The sequence below is a fragment of the Lissotriton vulgaris genome, chromosome 5 (assembly GCF_964263255.1).
Source record: "Lissotriton vulgaris chromosome 5, aLisVul1.2, whole genome shotgun sequence".
NCBI lineage: Eukaryota > Metazoa > Chordata > Amphibia > Caudata > Salamandridae > Lissotriton > Lissotriton vulgaris.
This window is the reverse complement of record NC_141693.1, coordinates 496,552,136-496,574,139: the sequence shown is the minus strand read 5'-3', so window position 1 is coordinate 496,574,139 and position 22,004 is coordinate 496,552,136. Positions and strand designations below refer to the sequence as shown.

Sequence of the window (22,004 nt, the reverse complement as noted above, 5' to 3'; positions counted from 1 at the left end):
CCCAGTTCAACCTGTGAGTCAAGTGCAGCATGGAAATTAAAAGCCACAGAGCTCAGAAGTAGAGCAGATTGTACTAAACCATAATTCACAGAAGAAGCATTGCCTATATTAAGCATTTGTGCAGAGAAGAAGAGCAACCTGAATTGAGCAGAAAATGTTCACAAGTGGATTTGTTACCCAGCGGTTTGGCTTGTGCATAGCCACCCTGCCAGTCAAAGATTGACCTGGGCATGGCAGCACCCCCAATTGGAGAGTTGCCTGTGCAGGACTTCATTATTCTCGGAGTACCTGTCCACCAGTTCTGTGTGTGATCCAATCTTCTGCGAGGACCACCATCTTTGCGTACTAGTCTACCACTCACAGCCATGAGACATATACAGCATCCCTAAAGACACATCTGTGGGGCAGGTGCCTGATTTCAATGAGGAGATCCAAACAGAGATGCTGGTGGAAGCTTTCTCTCCCAGAAGCAGGCACGTGCAGGCAAACCCAGATGCATGTCCGAAAGGAATGATCCAGCAAGGGTGTCAGGAACTGAACAAGTCAGCTAAAGAACAATTTAACGATGGAACTGTGAGAGACACAACTTAAAACAGAATGCCTGATCCATAATCGGGCAACTACCTTATTCCCAGGAGAGAACAGACTAAACCTAGAAAGGGAGGGACATAGAGTCACAACCCAAGCTGAGTGCGCAGGACACTTAATTGCACCTTGCTTACAATCTGCATATAGCTTTTTATTCTAGTGTGCAAAGTATTTTTTGTCATGAAAGTAAAGCCCTGGGTTCAACAGGAACTGTGCTGTTTTCAGATTGTTGAATCCTGAACTCAAACATGCCCACACTACCTCCTTGAGAAGCCTGTGACTGCTCTCTGTTGTTACCTCTTAGAGTCAAGTGCTGAAGCGGCTGTACTTGACCCATTATGCTAAGCCATAATAGGACAGATCTGGCACATCAAAAGGCAGCAAACTTCAACATGCACCGTTGAGTACCAGTAGCAGCTGATTTGGCCCATGGCCACAATAAGGGGGTCTAACAACAGCAACTAGCTTAATCTGAAGGCAGCCACGAACTTTAAACCATTCTTTGCAATCAACTAACCATTTGGCAAAGACATGGATTTGAGTTATGTGAACGATTTGGCTGATCAATAATGAAATATTTCAATAATACAGAATCCAAAAAGTCAATAAAAAGGTCGATTGAGAATATTTGTATGTTCCAAAAGAAGTTAATTTTGCACCAGGGGATAGGGAAATATATGTGCTCTTTTATAAGCCCTAGTTATCAGGAACAAAAAGGTTTTAACGTGAAGTTATTAATTAATGTGTATTTTATTCATGAATTCATGAAGTCACAAGAGTCAATGTGTTTTTAGCGGTTAACCCGCTCTTTTTATGATTTAAACCAAATCAAATAAAAGTAAATTTATGTTAAGTAAAACATAGACTAGAATGTTTCAATCAAATTAGTTTCCATACTCTACAGTGTGCCTGCTCAAAGTGGCATAGCGGTATTAATTAGTGACTACACAATGAGTTGGTGTAAAACATTTTTCAACGAAGGACATGAAATATTCCATCAACCAACACAGAAATACTACATCAAGTTCGAGTTGTTCTTCGTCAAGTGCTATAATCCATCACATGCTTCTTAATAGAGTAAGAACCCCTTTTATTTTCAAAGCCTGCATCTTTTCTAGTAAGGAACAGAGCAGCATGTTTCCTCTTAATATTATCTGGGCATTTTTCAAAATGTTTTGGAACTGGACCAATAATTTTACAAATTCAATTGCTTTGTTTTCAACAATGCAGCATTAACCTATTAGAAGCAATAAAAAGAACAAAAATGTTTAAGCAGCAATCAGTTGAAAACACAGTTCTTCAATTCTGACACGGGTACTAAATGGCAAGGTTTTTGTATCAAGGTATATTTTGCTCTATTCCAGATTACTGGAACAGCAAAATGGATAAATAATATTTACTCTCCATTTTTGTAACATTTCAAAGTTATGTTAATTGGTTCACCTTTTGTTGCACGGATATTCTGTTACTATTTTACATGTCAAGTGTGTGCATAATTGCGTGTGTGTGTCTGTGCAAGGTATGTGTAAATTGCTGTTTCTATGTAGGATGTTTTGTTTCTTTAAAGGCATGTCATGACTGGCCCATCAAAGTCACACCTTAAAATTAAGGGGCTTTTCTACATGCCGCTTGGCCTATGGTGCGCCTCTTTCTAGGTGGGGAAAAGGGAGAAACTGGCGGCGCAAGGGGCTTGTAAATTTGCCCCTAAGTTTTGATCAAGGTGGTCTTTCTCAATCGAATAACGGCGCATTCATGCAATGCAAACAGCAAATTTCAAACGAAGAAAACTGCAATATAATATGATTATATAAAATGCATGGGTATACATGCCAAAGTCATCTTCTTATCTACAGTAAGCGCAGTTCTTTTAATATGCACTTCCTAGACAATATTTACAATTCTTCAAATACAATAAAGCGTTTATTTTGCCACTGAGTGATACTACTTCAGTCGGCAGATACGTTTCACAGACTAGGATCTTTCCAATCGAAAACTCACAACCTTTGCTCCTTCTCATTTTATGCCTTCGCTTTACATCCGTCAAAGCATGAGGCACGACATGACTCTGAACAAGCTTACCGTCATCGTTCTGCCCAAAACAGCAAGGGAAGATGGACCCCAGAGCTATTCCTGCCAGAAACCACGTCCAGCGATGAGGTTGCTGTAGCATTTTCTGTCAAACTTCACTCAACATGGATCTAAAATGGACGAAATAAAGCCGGGGGTTATTGTGAGCATGTGCCATTCAGTGATTTATGTCCTGATGGTTTTCACACAGGGGCTCCTAATGACTTCACAGTTAATCACCAGTGGCATGTGGCCATAATGAAATGGCTATTCATTAACAGAATCAATGTGGCTCTCCACAGCGTTTTATGGGTATTTCGCAGCCAGATGATACTTGTGTAAAAGAAATTTAAAGACATTGAAAACGACTCCACAGAAGAATCCCCCTGAACTTTTTCATTCTGAATCAAAATTCAGGAAATTAGAAAGATACTGTTGTGTCTTAGAGCAGGACAAAAATATCCAAGTCTTCTTGACTATGGCAGAGTGGCTGTTTTGTCATCTAATTGTATATTTTGATAGAAGCATTCAAACCTTCCAACATTAGCATCGTTTAGCAGAGATACATTGATTCCATTTTGACCCTTTGTTGTTTTAGCCAATTTATTAGCTATGAACTAAACTATGGTTGCTTTGTTTGAAATTCTAACTATATGAAATCAGTCACCTTTATTTGAGCGTGGATCAAGTCCGTTTTAACTGTTAAAATAATACAGTCCTATCAATAGGCAAAAGTGTTTAAGTACAAATATAGGGATTTATTTACAGGCTCATTGCGTAGCCTGTGCGTAATGTATTTTGACACAACGGTGCCGCAGAGTGCAGACCTATATCTATGAGGCCACGCAAAGCCACTTTGCATGGCGTTCATGGCCTCATAGACAGGGAGTGAGACAATGCAGTACAAGTTGCTGCGCTGCCTAACTCTGCGTCAAAGAGGACTTCCATGGGCATTGTGGTGGGTGTTTCCACACAGCACCCATGGATTTTGACGCATTTCCAGATTTTCAAGGACTGGTAAACCGGGGAATGTGCCAATAGCCTACGGAGGCATAAGAGGAGGGAATCTTTATATCACCTCCTTTTTCCTCTTTCTATGTGTGTAGCACACATGGAAGGAGGAAATCACTCTATTGATTGCTTTTTTTCAGGAAGGTGTCCCTCCCTGCACAAAAACAATAATTCCCTCTAAGGTTCTTGTAGTGCAACCCCCATGAAAAGCTTTGTGGAGAGGAAACTCGAAATATGGTTGGCGGGACTGTGGCGGTCCCAACAAGCATATTGCGGCCTCTGACTGCCGCTCTTACACCAGGGAACAGGGGTTTCCTGGCAGACCTGACAGTCCCAGGGCGGTGTGACTGCCTGAGTAGTAATAGGGCGGTCGGACCTCCACCAAGCCACTATGAGTCTGGTGGCCCTTAGACCGCCAGACTCATAATAGGGCCATAAGATGTCATGTAAAATTGAGGTGCCAGCCACCATATGGCTGGAGAAGTAAGGCACAAAATCTACCACTTCAGCAGAATTTAGAATACTTTACTGTTATGTAAGGCATTTCTCCCAATGGCTCCTGCATCAAATCAGTGGCACTGATCCTTTCGAGATTAGACCACTGCATTGGCCTTTTCACAGGAATCAACAAACAGGTAGGAAAAAGCTACAGATCCTAGAGAATGCAGCAGCCCGTCTAGTGCTGAAAAGGCCTAATTATTCATCGCCACTTCAGCTCTTAATACGCTGCATTGGCTGTCTACACAGAAAGACATCTATTTAAGATCATGGTGATTACTTTCAGAGCCTTTAGAGACACACAACCTAAATAGCTGGCAGCCAAGTTCACACATTATGTTACTGCTAGGACCCTCATATCCTCCACAGTGAACCTTCTTAGGCCCCCCACCTTCAAGTATAAAACCAAAGGAGTAAAATCCATCGCATTCTTGGGAAGAAGAGCATGGAATCTCATGCCCGCACACCTAAGGGCGATGGAATCTGAGACTCAATTCAGAAAATCTCTGAAAAGCAGGATATTCTGGCTCAAGGATCTATTCCGCTCCTCACTTGTATAGTAGGATCTCTCTCATACATACCCAGTGAATCTGGTTTCTTCTGTGTTACGCCTGGATACTCCCTTTGGAGCGATAGCTGCACTTTGCAAATATATAAATCAAATCAAATCATTGGTAGGAGCCATTTCAACGGATGGCCTGATTAATTTACCTGATATAACTTAAATGATTTTCTAAAGAGAGATCTCCCAAAGCAGGGAGTCCATGGAGGATATTTGAAGGCTCTTCTGTAAGGTGCTGCAAAAGTGGATGTAATGCACCTAAATAGAATGGATGTCAGTGGGAATGGTGAAAAAGTGGCTTCTAATAGTATGGCAGGCAAATCAATGACATTCCCACCAGTGCCAGTTCCACAGTAAGAGGTTTCCTGATGATGGCAAACAGTGAATCCACTCTTAGTAATACCAAATTCATGTAGCTTCTAAGCAAGACAGTTGATCTGTGAGGATGTCAGAGAGAACAAATCTGGATGAAAATCTTGTTACCTCCTTCCTCTAATTGAGGACCTAAGAATTAAGGCAGATTAGTACTTGCAGGTTTATAAATCATTGGTCATGTTTGAAAATAAACTGATTAAGAGCCACAGAAAAATGTCTCCTTGAGACATGTTATGGCTGGCGCACGTCTTATTTAATCTTAACTTATTTAATATGGGTCATCAGATTTTGGCATGTAGCATTTATTGTGATTCCAACAAATGCAAGGCCAAAAGAATGATTTTCTTAATACTTATTAGACACTTAGGGCCTAATTAGGATGGCAGGTGGACTTTTCCCACCCGCCATCCCATCGGAAAGAGGGACTGCCCGCCTTAAGGGTGGGGGTCCCAATGTTGGCATTAGGATGCACCCGCCACAGTGGCGGGCGCATCACTCATTTTTAACATTGTGGTGGGCAGTGCTCCCGGCACCGCCCGCCACAATGTTAAAAATGCATGCATGGATTTGCATACATGAAGCGGCAGGCACCGTGCGGTGCCTGCTGCTTCGTGTATGCAAATGCTGGGAGTACCACAGGTACCCCTGTGTCACCCCCCACCCCTCCTTTACTCTGGGGGCCCCCTGCGGTGAAGACCGCATGCCTTTCCGTGGCCATCAGATTGGGCACATCACAATATGGCTGGCGGTGTCTGATAGACACCGCCACCATATTATTATTTTTCCGCCCCAGCCTCATGGCGACCGGGGCGGAAAAGCGGCAGACGGTCTGTCCGTCCGCCTAGGTCCCCACCGCCATACTAATATGGCGGGGGGAAAACGAGTGTGGATGTTGGGCGGATTGCCCCCGTCAGGCTGGCGGTGGCTACCGCCAGCCTGGCGGGGGCAATCCGCCCGAAATCCATAGTTTTTATGAGCTTTTATTTAGATCCTTGCCACGTGGGTGGGATATGCAACAGAAAATCTGCAAAGGGGGAATTTTGTTGATATTGTTTCATCAGTTGTGATCATTCTTAGATCTTCACCATGTTGTCAAGATGCCAGGTAAAGAGGTATTTGACTCAGAATCTCACTTTCAGTCAGTCGATACCTGGTTGAATTTAAAACTATTTTCTGGTAAATTGTCTCTCACTTTGACATAGTATTCTAGAATGATATGCAAATGAAGCTGCGACAGGTACAGATATTTGCCTTTGTCTAGAAACGTCCAAACAATTTATTTTCAGGCCTTTGATGCGAAAAGCTTAAAAAGAACTGAACTATCAAAACGCATTTTCACATTCACGCAGGCAGAACGTTTTCAACATTACACGTAAAGGAAGCAAATAAAAGTGTTACAGGAAAGAGATAATACAAAGATTTGAGCTCAGAAGACTGCAGACAGTAGCTACTTGCCTGACTGAAATACTCAAATTGCCCTTCCCTTTCTTTTTTACAGACAGCGCTGTGTTCTTGCAAAATGGAACCCACATTCAGCTCATGCTCGTGTGTAGTTGCAATTTCACTTTTATTTAAGTTTCTGACAGTCTTTAACCTTACAGCAAGTATGCGAGGGTTTGATCTAATTCATTTTGGAAGTGCGCTCAACTGGAACTGGTGTGGAAATTGTAAATCGTTTTTTTTTTCAAGAACATATTTTAACTCTCCCCACCATGTTTAACTGTAGGTACACTAGATAATGCAACAATTCTTAATTTTTAAAAATGTTCCATCAAAAGGGCAAAAGGAAAACACTCGCGCTGAAAAACATTCTAGTGCTGTGTGTACATATTTGGAAACAAACATATATGCCTGTCTTTAGCAGGTCCAAATGTATTATATTGCAAAATGAAAGTCACAATGAAGATTGGACAATATGATGGTGTGTACATCACTTTATAAAATGTACGGTATTGGTGCAGTTTTATGATAAACTGCTTAGCACCTTAAAGAAGGAATATTCCTCCTACGGCTAAAGCCTGTGGCAATTTGCAATTAAAGAATGCCAAAGATGCTTTCATTTTTGTGTTTTTTTTTACAAATGTGTTTTACGTTACTAATGTACTCCTTAGAAAATTAAATATTTATAGACTATGAAAAAGACTGTATATGTTACCAGTCTAGAGCAATATTGTACAAAATTGTACACAATTGAGTCAACCCTACAATAAGAACAAGACTCATAAATCTCAAACAGAAATGTTTGTTAAATGGAAAATTACATTTTTTAATCCCAACCCCCTTTAATCCATAATATCGTTACTTGGAATCTGCCAACATCAGACAGTACAAAAAACCATGAATCTTCAAAAAAAAATTAGACCAGCTCAGAAAATCAGAAAACCACGACTTATGGACCCACGTGACACCTTGCTTGTCATGTTGCAAAGGACATTGTCTAATTATCACCCTCCATTGTTCAGTGCAGTATTCATGGAAAGTACTTTCTGTCGTTAGATTCAAATCACTGAAAGCAGTTTCATTAGAAACCATGGCACAATTAGAATAATTTAATTAGGCTTTACACGCAAACGCTATTATATGTAATTAGGCAACTTTCAGCATTTTCCTTTGGTTTGAGACAGAAAGTGCCCATTCACTCAAAATCGTGGGTGTTAGGTTAATTTGGAATCCGACAGCCATTTACTGTCACACCATATCTTCTAAAGTGATGGTAATTTGTTCCAAATTATTTCTTTCTGTTGCAATTGTAACTGTTGCCGGATAATGTAACTATTTCAGGCATGAGGACTTTGATAGCCATTCAGGAGCACCTGCCTAGCTAATCTTAGTCCTCTATTTAACCACACTCTCCAAAAGAGAGTTGCTCCATCCAGAAGTGTGTTAGGGTGTGGCCACAAAGAAACATCTGGGGACACCAGGCTTCATGCCTAAACATCACAGGCCTCCATTCACAATTACAGTGTAAGAATGTTAGATTTCTTTCCTTATACAGTGGGAGCCTCTGCTCGAGGGCATTGGGGCTCCGCCCCCTTCCTACACATCCTTTTATATGCTACACTACCGGTTTTTGATGAAAGCAGTGTAATAATATTTTTAACTTTTCAACCTTTGACTCTAGGTCCTACTTTACTGTCCTATTTGCCATCCACGGATGTGCATTTTTTACACCGACTGGTTTGTAAATGGGGATGGAATTTGTGATGTAACCTATGTACTAACAGGCCACATTGCATATTATTAATTCACCTGTGGTTAAAACATGACCTGGCTAAGGAATATCAGTTAGGCAGGTCATAGTTTGTAACTTTATGTATACGAAGGGATGGGAGACAGCCGTCCACTGTCCTTGCATTTGCTTTCACCAAAGGCAGGCATTCTTTTAAAAGCCGCCTCTGTTCTTTAGAAGGACTTGTGCTCTTTCTAAAGAAGAAAGGTAAAGGCCACTGTCAAGATTCCAAAGGGAGAAGATGTCCCACTGGAACAGTTTCCCCTTCTGAATGAGATAACATTCCCTTTCAGGAATTGGTACCTGAACAAAAGATACATATCATAAAGAATTGCAGTTATAGGGGACACTCCTTACACCCAACGTCCTAATTGCGATTCTGTATTGGCCGGTAAACCCATTTTGTGAGTTGGAAGTGATTTTCTGAAAATCAGAAAATAGTTTTAATACGTATCTAAAGACCATTTTGTCATAACAAAAGCTATGGTCATTTGAGTCACAATGTTTTCGACCACAAAATAGCTTGGTACAGAAGACTCTAGGCTCTTTCATATTAGTAGGTGAAGGACAAGGGTATTTCAATGGATATTCTGCAGTGAAGCTGTGGAACAAAGATATGGCTTTCCTCCCCTTTACAGAGACCAGTAGCACACAATGCAATGTATACATTTATGGGTAAGACACCCACATTTACTCTTTGAGAACATAACCAATATCAAGTGTTAACCATCACCAGGAGAACAAACCAACATATTTTACAGACTTTTCAATTTGGGAATCATCATTTAAAACATCCGTTTTCTCTTTTTACCATGAATTGCCCCTAAAGAATGACAGTCATTTAAAAATTAAGGTTTGTCTTCAACATCAAAATAAGGATGAGCAGTTACCTTGAGCTGAATCTGGACATTCTGAATGTTATTTTAATGTCATTAATCAGTCAGAAATCGTAAAGTTAGATCCTTTGAAGTGTGACCAACCCCTTATATTCTATTACCGTATACACATTGTGGATATACTGAGAGTAACTCAGATCAAGTATTGAAGAAAGAATGAAGCATAACAGAAATTGCCTTGATTTGCCCGTAGGCCCCTATTAGCAGTGTCCCAGTGTTTGGTGTATTTACTGCATCTGCTAAATGATGATACCCTGTGGATAGGTATTTTAGTGTGAAAAACATTTTCCATTACAGGTCTCTTCTTAATACTGGGGAATGGATCGAGTGACTCGGTAATATGCAAAGCGGTACAAAAGGGGGTGGGTGGTGATGGACAGAGCATCCAAACCAACAAACACTCACACCCAGTCAACAGATCTGGGTTTAATCCATCACCGTTCTTTAGCCCACTCTGCCACCCCAGTTCAGATTTGGCCATATGCAAATCAGTCCGACCCTGTGCCTCATGGGAACAGTCCAGCCCGAACTGCCAAGCCATGCCTTCCCTGGACCGGACTCAAGCTTCCTAGGACCGGTTTCTGGCATTGCAGCCGTCTTCAGCCAGGCTTGCTTGAATCCAGTGGCAAAGTGAGCAAGGGACTCATGTCTGAGCATGCTTTGCCATCTTATGGTGAACAAAGCGGTACAAAAGGGGGTGGTGATGGACGGAGTATCCCAACCAATCAAACATTCACACCCAGTGGGTCAAGCAACCTCAAACCCTCCGCCCTATTTAGGGTAGATATTTTGATGTCCTTTTTAACCTGGTGGGACTGCCAGGGAAATCCTGACAATTCTGAACAGTAAATCAAAAAATAACCCACGCACTAGGAAAAAGACATGTCGTAGACATTTCTTTTTTGATTTTCAAAAACAAACTTCCACTTTTGGAGTTTATATTTCAAAATCACAACATTTTGTCATGCAGTCACCTTGAATATGGCTCCCCCACAATTAGGCCTAAGTGCCTTCAGAGGGGTCACTATGATAGCAACTCCTCTGAAGGAACAGAGATCCACAATAAACAGATGGAAATGTATAAATACATTGCTCTGTAGGCCACCAAAGCAATAGAATACATTCCTCCTCTGACCTGGCAGAAAAAGGTTATCGCCCGGCAAAGTCAAAATAAGTCTTTATGTGTTTATCTAGCACGTTACTTGTATATGAATGAATTTGGCAAAACTTTTCTCCCAATGTATTAATGTAGAACTTCACAATACACAGTGGGCCTCATTTATGAGTCTGTGTGTCACTTTTCCGCCGCCCGTGCGTCACTTTTTGTGACGCACCAGTGGCGTAAAAAATGCGCCTTGTTGCACCATATTTACAAAGTGACGCATCTAGGTAGATGCGTCACTTTGTAAACTCCTGCGCCACATTATACCTGCGCAAGGTATATTGTATGCAAGAGGGGCGTTTTGACGCAAGAAAGGATCATGGAGGTGACGCAGTGAAATCTATAAGATTTCACTGCGTCACTTCTAGGACACAAATGCGTCAATTTCTTACGCCTGCCTCACAGCAGGCATAAGACTGACGCAGGCCCTTTCACATGGGGCTTGCCCCATGTGAAAGGACACATTGCTAGAGTTGCGTCACTTTTGTGACACACTCCAGCAATGCGTCACTTTTGCACCATACATATACGTCAGAAATACTGACGTATCTGTAACTCCTTGCGCCATGATGCGTCATACTGTAAATAAGACGCATCATTGGTGTCGCAAAGAGGGAGCAGTGAAAAGTGACGCATTGTTGTTTTCACGCAGCGATGCGTCACTTTTCATAAATGAGGCCGAGTATGCCTAATGCTATGATTCTACTTATAAATGTTTGCTTTTATTTGAGGTTTAACTAAGCAGAGCTGTAAATATGTAAATGAATATGCAGTTGACTCTAAGATTTGGGTATTTTAGGGTTCTGAGGGGATTTCCTTCGTGGCTTGCAGATATATTATCTAACATAGATTGAATGCTCCATTATTATAATATGTGTTCCCTGTATTACATTGGAGCTACGTTATGTACATTTGCATGGTTTTTGATGGACCTGTGGTGTCCGGGCTCCTTTGTGTGTGGTGTCTGTAGCCCTGAAGCACTAATACAGCATGTGAAACTGTTTTCTACGGATTCGAACCCATCGCATTGCAATTCATCCAAGATGCACTAACCTATCACACTACAGTGCACCATGAAGCAGTGATGAACCATATCACATTACATCTTCATGACACTGACCGTCAGTGCTGTGCTGCATTGCATTCTGGGGACAGTCATCAACTGTATTCAGCCAATTGTTTTTGAAGATTGGATGCACAACTTTCTCTGCGGACATTAGCAGCTCACCATGCCCCCCCCCAGGCCCTCGTCTCCAGCCGCCTAGACTACGGAAACACCCTCTACGCCGGAACCACAGTCAATCTCCAGAAAAGACTACAGCGCATACAGAACGCCTCGGCAAGACTCATCCTGGACATCCCCCGCCACTGCCACATCTCCGCCCATCTGAAGAATCTGCACTGGCTCCCCATCGCCTACCTGGCAGCCAAGACATGGAACTCCCTCCCCACCCACCTCCGGCTAACACAGGACCACCTCGCCTTCAGGAAGCAACTCAAGACCTGGCTGTTCGAGCAGTAGCAACCCCCCCCCCAGCGCCTTGAGACCCTAACGGGTGAGTAGCGCTCTCTACAAAAATCCTTGATTGATTGATTGATTGATATAACATGTTCTATATGGCTTACATGCAATTGGCGATAGCTCGAAGCTATGCAAGCATCCAGGCCCTGACGTATCTGTTGTACAGATCAGATACATCTTTCACTGCACCGGGCCTGTGAATAGATCACGTTTATCTACTGCTGTCATTCAGGCCTCCTAAGGATTTTTAGTCTCCTGAAAACACGGATACTGGTTATGAAATAGATTTAAGGACAACAAACCCATTTGTGCAGGGGATTCGGAAAGTTCAAGAATCAGGAATAATTACTGCCCTAAAGCCCATGAGAAAATCTTTAGCGAAAACTCTCCCTACAATAGATGGGACGTGCTAACCCCCAGATGCATCAAGCATCCATTTTGCGATTATTAATGAAAAACAGGGAATCGCTAATAAGGAATAGAAAAATGCTATGCAAGAAGAACTCCCTCAAAAAATAGCGATTTCTTAAAATTCCTTAATTGCGACTCACAAATTGCGAGTTGCAATTAAGGAATACCTCCCCATTCATTCCTATGGGCTTGGAGGATCATAGGAATGAATGGGAAGACATTCTCAATTTGCGAATCGCAATTAGCGAATCACAAATTGAGAATGCAATTTCAAGGGTGCAGGGGTGTCCAAAAGACACCCTGTTGCACCCCTGAAATTGATCTGTGCACATATGTTGAGCACACACATGCCCTTAGGGCATGGTGTGCACAACATGAAACTTTGAAAAATGCACAAAAGTGCATTTTTCAAAGTTTTTGCAAATTACCATGAAGTTGAACTTCGTGGTAATTTCCTACTCCTATTACCGAAATCACTATTTTTTTACGTTTCATGCATTGCATTTAAGGAATCTCAATTTGAGATTCCTTAAATGCAAGTAATGGGAATTTAGCGAATTCTTAATTTGCGATTTTTGCGATTTACCTTGATGCATCTGGGCCATAGTAGAAAATTTGTCAAAGGTAATAAGAGTAGACATTGTCTTAACGAAATAAGACATCTACAGACTTTCTGAGCAACTATTACAATTATTATAAATTGTGTGCAATATAAGCACCATAAACATAAATGCCAATTCCTTAGTGTGAGTCAGCCAGGATGTGATTCAGCATTGCAGCCACATAATGTAAACCTTTATTTAAACCTTTATTTACAGATGTCAGCGCTGGAGTGATCATTTTACCACTGTGAGCCTTACAGTAAAAGAAATGATAGATAATGGACTGTCTGACCTAGAGAAAAATGCTTTCCTTTGTAACTAACATAAAAACGTAGTAATCGCTCAATAAATTATAATGTATTTTTTCATAATTCTTTTCAAAATCACCATGAAATTGCCTTGTCGTATTTCTGCGGTTCTGACATATATTTAAGAGAACTGGTTATCTATAGCTCCGCTACAGTCAAAATCATTGCTACAGTTATAGATCAAACCCAAACTGTTTTACTTTATTAATTTTAAATGGTCTTCAACCCCGCTAACTCTACCTGCCCCAACCTGCACCTGAATGGTATTCAACTGGAGCGGGTATCTGTTTTTGACTTCTTAGGTCTTAGCCTAAGAAAAAATATACTGGGGACCACAAATAGACAAGTAAAGCCTCAAGCTGTCCAAGACCCTGGCGGTCTGGCCAAGCTCTACAGAAACTCTCTTCTCAAGCATGTGTGCCGGGTCATATAGTTTTTATAACTCAACTAATGAGTGCTGCCTTGTATGGGGCCAAACTCTGGGGTCATCGCCACTCTAAGACTATTACCAAAACCGAGAACAGTTTTCTTAGACAGTTGTCCGGTCTACCGGTGAGCTCCCCATTAGTTCTAGTTTTATTGGATTTAGGGGTGAGACCCATTGCAGAGGAAATTAGTTGTAGACCCCTACTATTTTGGTGGCTCTTATGTGCAACCCCTGAACTGGCCGAATATAAGTCTGAGCTTCAAGAACTACTATGTCTTCCAGACACTGTTAACCTGGCTTGGTTCACACATATCAAGGAAGGTCTCCATATCATAGGTAGAGATAATCTATGGAACAACCCGGAGTCGACTGGTTTGGCAATTTCAAGCAATCAACTAGTTAGCAGCTACAGGCGGGGAAACAAGCCTAACCTTATGAAAATTCTGCCACTGGTTACCTTACAGCCACTTTTTGGGCAATAAAGGATATGTACAATCTAGAGCCATGCCTAGATGAAATACAACTGGCTCTAGACATGAAACTGTACGTACAATTCAGGTAAGGCTCCCTCCCCCTACATGCATTTACTAATGAATGGTCAGACAGCTCTGCTTTGGGCTGCCCAGCCTGCAGTAGGGGAAAGAAGACTGAACTCATTTTTCTTTCTGTCCTAGTTATCAAAAATATCAGAAACAGATGGCTGGTTCAGTTGTGCAGGAACCTAGGTGCACAACACTGTGAAGAAGCATTTAGGCTCCTAAAATACAACACTCAAATGCCAATTGTCTTCGCTGTATCCTTGTGTTTTAGTTTTATGTGGTGGGTGCGAAAGGTCTTTTTAGGAACCAGCAATTCATTCAATACCAACTGATTTTTAACTGCACACACAAATATCATTTTATTTGCGTTTTAGCTTTTTAATCTGTTTTTATGTATTGTCTATATCTGTGAAAGTTTTTTATGGTTTATGGACCAAAATAGAGAAAGATTAGAATATTTCATCAGGAGCATGACCTCAAAATCTTGGCCCACATTGCTCTCTCATCTGAAAAACAAATGTAGCATATTGCGAAACTTGAAACCAGGAAGCATATTAGCACCTCATGACTACATCCAGTAACTAGGAAACACTCAAATCTATCTGCTGCCAAACCTTTAACGATGATAAGAGGCGACTCCTTTTTTCTCTAATTACTCCCCTGGCAGACTCATTCTATTCCTGTAATAATTGTTGGCATTACATTCCAAAGATACCACTGAATTCGTAAGAGACCACTCATTGTGGTTCACTTTAGGTTATTCTAATATTTATATGCATTGGCAAGAAGTGTTGTTTTTGTCCACACATATCTTACTGCCTCCAGCTAATGAGAAAAATGTCCTAGCATTTTTTGTGAAATAAGATTGTCAAATGACACCAAGATTCTGTGCACGATATAATTTCTCTGCATGGGTAGCAAACATGAGCTTCTGGAGCTGACTGTTCCCATCACATGGGAGACCAGAAGGAAAGTCCTATATCCCATGTGTGCTAGCTACACCCTTGTGGATAGCATTAAATGCCATACAAATCATAAGACGCTTTTAGGACTTAGTGTTATTCAGTTAACAGCTAATAGGAAATCATTGTCCTGCTGGAATGTCATTTAACCAGTGCTTCAAACTAATATCATTATGACCACATTTGTCCTCTGACATCAGGCTGTTCCTCAGACACATTCCTGACTAAGGGCTTGATTTAGAACTTGGTGAAGGGCTACTCTATCACAAGCATGACTGATATTTCTTCCACCTTATTAATAGTGCTGTAGGATACAGTAAACATGTGATAAGGTGAGGGGATATTTATCCCTTATAGATAGACTAATACATCCACCAAACTCTAAATTTGGCCCCAAATCTGATCACCATATCTACTTGACCAATTTAGCAAAAGTCTCTTCGTCCCAGCATAGATTATTTAGCTAACTAAACATTGAGCAGGACCACCTCTGCCTGAAAAAGGCACTGTGCACCCATGTAAACTTAATAATTACAAACCTATAATTAATATCACTTTTACAGAATAATTTAGGGGCATATTATCAAGGGGGTTTATCTCCGCTTTTTTGGCTTTAAAAGCCAAGAAAGCGGAGATAAAATTATCTCCCTATTACCTAGCTGTCGCTAACACCAGTTAGCGACAGCTAGTCGGAGATAGCGACCATCTTGGGCCCCACTTTGCATGTCAGTGATATTTATCACTAATGACATGCAAAGTGGGCGTGCCAAGATGTTAGCGACTGAAAACAGTCGCTAACATCGCTATCTCCTATTACCAACCTTTGGAGATATTTGCGCTAAGCGCGAATATCGCCAAAAGCTAACACCTGCCCAGAGCAGTTCTTAGCCATGTTACCCAATGGGAGGTGGATAACATGGCTAAGAGCATTAGCTCGGTAATGCATGAATATCGCTGACTTTTCAGCGATATTCATGCATTGCAGCGATTTTTATGGCATTTGCGATAAACCTTGGTAATACTAAGGTTTATTTGCAGTAAAAATCACCACAGCTCAGCGCTACATTTTTGTCTCTAACCAAGCAATAGCGATAATTATCGCTATTGCATGGTAATATGCCCCTTAGTGTGGAAACATGAATGGAATTTATTTCATTCTAATTTAAGAAACACATTACTGAAAATAATCTAAATCACTATCACGTTGAACTTCAGATAACGCTCCAGTGCATAGACAGCCATGGTATATATTGCTGATGATGCACTCTACTTCTTAGAAAAAGAGAACTCAATCCTCAACCTCCTTAATTTGTTAGCACCTTTTAATATGCTGGATAATGGAATCCTCTTTGACTCGATTCAGAGTCATCTAAGGCACGAGTGGTTAAGGGGTTCTCTTCACAGATAATCTTTCCTAACAACTGTGCATGACCAACTTGGTGAACCTCTGAATTCCAGTGGAATAGGCCAATTACTCAGACCTTTGAACCCCCCACACCAGGCAGCGTTAATTATTCTGCTATCCAGCAACAGGATCAAAGGCCTCCCCTTACAATAGAAAAATTAACATTGTTCGACCCAGTTTCTCAGAAAAGAAATCTGCATCTGAAAATTTACTTGGGCCACTGTACCTGGGCTGGGACAGCCCAGGCCCTGTGGAATAAAGAAGGATGGCCAGACCCGTTAAGCTAACACAGGAGGGGCTCACCTTTTAAGTTTTGGTAGGAAGAGATCAGACAGATGTGTCAGTTAGGTGCAGAGATCGGGCTCTCATGTAAGCTCTATCCACAGAGAACCTGAAGTTGCCATACTGGATTGTCCCAGAATGCTGTGTAGGAGTGTTGGGACAGGGTGGAGTGCTGACGTGGTAACCTAGGACTGGGCAGTAGGGCCTGCCATTTAAAACTTTCTGCCTCCTTTTCAAAATCCACGCAGAAGGGAGAGAGAGAGGGAAAGACAGTAGACTTGGGAAGGACAACAGCAAGATAATGCACAGCTGGAAGGATAAGCCACTTGATACTACTGCAAGGATGGACTGAAGGATTTTAATACCAGCTGACCACCAGGACTAGATTGTGTCTCATTGGGGCCAGTGGTGCTAGTCACCTTATACACCCTGAGGAATAGTTGGGGGAATGGACCTGATGGGAGACCCAGGAGATTTCCCTGGGGCTTCGTTTGACTGGTCCCTGACTGTTGCTGACTCATAAGTGCCCCTCGAGACAGACAGGAGGCCATGGGGCCCAAGCAGTGCAGCAGGGAGGGTGTTCTGCTTGCTAGATATAGAGCGGCTGTAAATGATGCCTCCCAAGCAGGAGAGAGCCTCAAGAGCACATGCAGAGGACAGGTCTGGGGGCACTGAAATCAAACTCCTCCCAAAAAGTAAAGCCAAACAAGTGAAGCAAAACAAGGCCAAAATCATCAAGACTGGTCCTCCGGGCCCGATAAATCAGAATTTAAAACGTGGTCCCCTGGGCGGACCAAGTTGAGTGCAAGGAACATGTTGCTTTGCCACAAATTCCTAGAAATACGACTGGAGTCGGCCAGGCCTAGGGGTTAGTGCAACCTTCTTAATTTCAATTCTTATGAGGAGGGGGTGTGTGCCGCACCCCTCCTCAAGCAAATCTTGACCCTGGAGACCCCATACCTAGGATCAGATGCAAAAATAACCTGACTCAGGGTACAGCAGTGGCAACAACTAAACACCATTGTGCTCCTTAAAAAGGCATGTGTGGGCCTTTTTTCCCCGTGTCCATGTTTGGTGGGAGCAGGGTGCATATCCCTATTCCCCCACCCACTGTAGAGAATTTTCCTAGGAGAAAAACAATGGCGCCTCTCATGCTAACACAGGAGCAATGTCGGTGGGAGCAGGAGCCATCCAGGCAGCACAGGATTGGGTTCCCAATGGGGACAATCAGCTGACAGCCAAAGACACCATTGGGTATCCTAGGTGGGAGAAGGGAACCTATAAAAAGTTTGAAAAGTGCGAATGAAGGAAACTTGTTTATTGACAGTGAAAGAAAGGAACATGGCTATGAAAGCAGCTAGTCAAGTATCCATTGGAGAAGGAGCACTCCATAAGCCCTGTATGGGCCCTTAAGATTTGTATATTTGCCTTGTGGTACACCAAAGAAGAGGAGGGCCCCACCAACTACTTTCCAAGAATGTTTGGAGAGGCAAAATAATGTGCAGAAGCCCCCTTCCATCCGCATGTTTTTTGATACTACCTTAAGTCTTCTGGACCTTATAATTATGACCTCTGAAGAGGTTTCTGAGCCTGTGCTTGTATACATAGGCTTGGGAGGACTTGGACCTCTTTTGGTTTTCCTATGACTGCATTAGCCATCTGCTAAAAATAAAAGAACAGACACTGAGACACAATTATCGAATGCAATGATCTTTTTACAATGGTGATGCTGACAATATAAGATATAATGAAAGCTATTAACTGTTGGTACTACTCCCATTGATTTCAATGTTGGGTCATAACATGTATCGTGTATTAGTACTGTTCCAATTGGCTTCAATGTTGTTTTGTTTGTGGATATTTGAAAATGCTGCTGTTACTGATGTGGTTGATAACAGTGTGTTCTGTTAGGTAATTCAATTGCTTAGTATCAAACACAATAAGTCAATAATAATCACACGCTCATTTTGAAAGTAAGGGGATAAGTCAAAGTTCACCCAACCAAAACAATTGCTTGGTGCCAATTGCAGTAAGTCAACAACGATCACTCACTTGTTGTGAAAGTAAAGGGATAAGTCAAACACACCAAGCCAAGATTATACTTAACATGTATTATTTACATATCATTTAAATGCATCAAGATACGATTCCTAAAATGATTTGGATCTGATACTAACGTGAATTGAGACTGACTGCCACTGTCCATAACAAGTCTAAAAATGTATAGTTAAAGATGAGGTTCACCAAGTTATGTCACGAAATTCACTATCACATTGTCACATGTCACATGTCACAAAACAAACATTCATGTTGATTAGTTTGGGTCAGAACAACAAAGCTCTTGGATATTAAGAGAAATTTCTTACAACGATGTACTTATGCCTAAACCCTACATGCATGTTGCCACCAATGTCACACTTGTTTAGTAGTGCAACGCAATGCTGTCATGTGCCCGTGCAGATACAGATTACTAGCATATAGCGTTTAATCTTATGGGCTTTCCACCAGCCTGTTGCCCCCCACATTCTGCTAGTTCACAATAATATTGATTCCAGTGCCCCGAGGGTCCCGAAACACCACTCTGAGATGGCACCCAAAATGGGTTCAGGGATTCCAGTGCCCCGGGTGCCGATACACCACTCCAAGATGGTGCCCAAAATGGGCTCAGTACCGGTTTAGTCCGCCCTCATGCTTTATTATTTAAGACAGTGCTGGGGTGGCCGGCTGCAGAGTGCTCATTTGCACGGCGAACACGCCATGGGCTGGCGATCCAAAGGGTTCTACCCAATACTGCCGTTAAGGAATGAAAAGACAGAATTACTTGAGTCTCAATACAGGACTGAAGAGTAAGGGGAAATAATGTTAATACAATGTTAATTTTACCTTAGGATGGGGCAGCTCTTCTAAAAGAAACTCCCTTATATTTGAAAGCATATTTAGCTCTCAGGACACAAGTCTAATTGGGCTACTTCTCCAGGAGCACTACTTATAGGAACCCCTTCTGGGTTGGAATTATCACAGGAATTAAAGTAGGGGGTTTCTCAGGGGTACCTAGTACAACTCTTTAGAATGTGCTGCTACTCTTTAGCTGATGTGCCCTTTCTGTTACTTAGAGACTATTTGAAACTGACCTCAGGTGTCGTATTATAAACAAAATACGTTCTTTTATACATGTTCTAGTACACAATATAGTCAGAATGTATTTACTATTTAGTGACAGCACAAGTGAGTACTACTCCGCCACGAACATAACAAAATGGGTTATAAAAATACATTGTTTGCAAGCCCGCACCTTGCCAACCACAGGATTACTCCTACAAGTGAGTCTCAAACACCAACTGTACCAGTATGTTTTATTGCAATGAGATAAACAATTGGGGGCTTTGCTTCTTCTTTCTTTCCCCCATTGATATATGGATGCACAGAGAAGCTGTACGAGTAGCATGTACGACACGAATTTCACATGGATTTCCACACAGTTCTATTCACTTTTTTGAAATTCACACAAGTCACCACACAAGTCACCAAAGTTACCTTGTCAATAATTTGAAAAGTGAAGTGTTCCCACTACTATTAAATACATGAAGAGGTACCTATTTATATATTCCCTTAGCCCTGAAAAAGTTGTGGGGTAATCCCCTGTAACAGCGACGAAAAACGTGTTGGATAAGAAGGCTCAAAGATCTTGAATAAAGACATCTGAAAATATGAAGACAAGCATCATTGTGATATTTAATGTAACTTTATGTATTTAATTTTAAATGTGTCCAGAGGATTTGTATTCATAGCTTAAGTGGTCTGCTGGCCACAAACGTGGAGATTTGGTGTTTTTTTCTCTACCTTATGCCGTCAGAAAATGTCCGCATCAGTCCAAAGTAAATGGGGGTGACTATACAAAAAGTGGCATTTTCTTACACATGTCCTTCACGTCAGATTATATATGTACACTAATAGACTGCATCATTCATTCATCCTTTATTGAAATCCATCCAATCACAGTGTTGTTGAAGATTTAATTCTATCCTGTAATACCAAAATATGCAATTTCAATTATTCTTAAATGAATAGTCAAGTAGTATTTTGTAAACCCTATTCACTACATCACCAACAAATCTCAACTATCTGATGTTGGTGTATCAATACTTATGCTTTCATTGCTCCCTGGCTAATACCATAATTTAAATCCTTAAGCCGTTCATCTAAGCAGTAGCTGCAATGATAATATGTCAATACAGTAAAGACATTTAATTTCTCATTGGCTATTTATCCAGTTAGGCGTTTCCTTGGGGATTTGGTGCCACTTGGGGTTGGTTTTTAAATGTCCAGGGCCAATGATGGTGCCTATTTCACGTTCTTTAGCTCCCAGAGATTAAATGTACCTGGCACAATTAGGGTGAGAGAGAGAGTGATGGAAATGAAAGGGAGAGATGTCAGGGAAGAGAGAAGAGAGAGAGAGAAGAGACAGTTGATAGGGACTGTTAGAATGAAAGATAAGAGAGAGAACTAGAGGGAGGGAGGAAGGTAGTGAAGCCTACTTAGATTCCCAGTCTGGCCCTTTGAAACACCATGATCTATGTATTAAATACTAACATAGCATCACATACTCAAATGTAAAAAAAATGCTTATTACTGCATCAAACTTCTTTCAAATCCCATCACAATACTGTATGAATGCCCAGAGGGTCATCTGTCATGAGAGGTGTGGACTTGAGTGGATTATTATGCGCTCCTTATCCACAGCATCTGTAAAAATGATGACATTCTGCTCTGAGGTTCTTCACCCAGGCTATGCCATGCTGTCTTTGCTATAGCATTTATAAATAAAGGTATCATTAGGAATCAGGACACACGAGGCTAGGCCCCTGCAGTAAGATGAAAACATGTAAAATAGTACTTCTAAGTCCTCCCTAAATGCATTGAAATACACAATCTCTGAGGCAGCAAACAGTGATTTGTCACATTAGACTGTTCTATGGTAATAAAAGGGAATGGAACACACATACCGACACACACTGTAGCAAACACCATACATTGATGACTGCTGTATCTCTCCCATTGAAAATATATTTACTTCATAGGCAACTGCGAACAAATACATTTTCACTGACCTTGACATTTTTAAAACATGTGCCAGACAACGAAATCCTTTCCCAAATTG

General features: G+C 41.5%; 1 protein-coding gene across 1 annotated transcript in view; it reads right to left on the bottom strand.

The window, feature by feature from the left end:
- Window positions 1–22,004, bottom strand: part of PCDH15 (protocadherin related 15) — a 2,701,201-nt gene that overhangs the window by 2,490,487 nt on the left and 188,710 nt on the right. Inside the window, exon 2 of the mRNA XM_086921939.1 lies at window positions 2,668–2,786. Within this exon, the coding sequence (XP_086778065.1) occupies window positions 2,668–2,758 (91 nt within the window). The 5' untranslated portion in view covers window positions 2,759–2,786. The remainder of the gene's footprint in view (window positions 1–2,667; window positions 2,787–22,004) is intronic.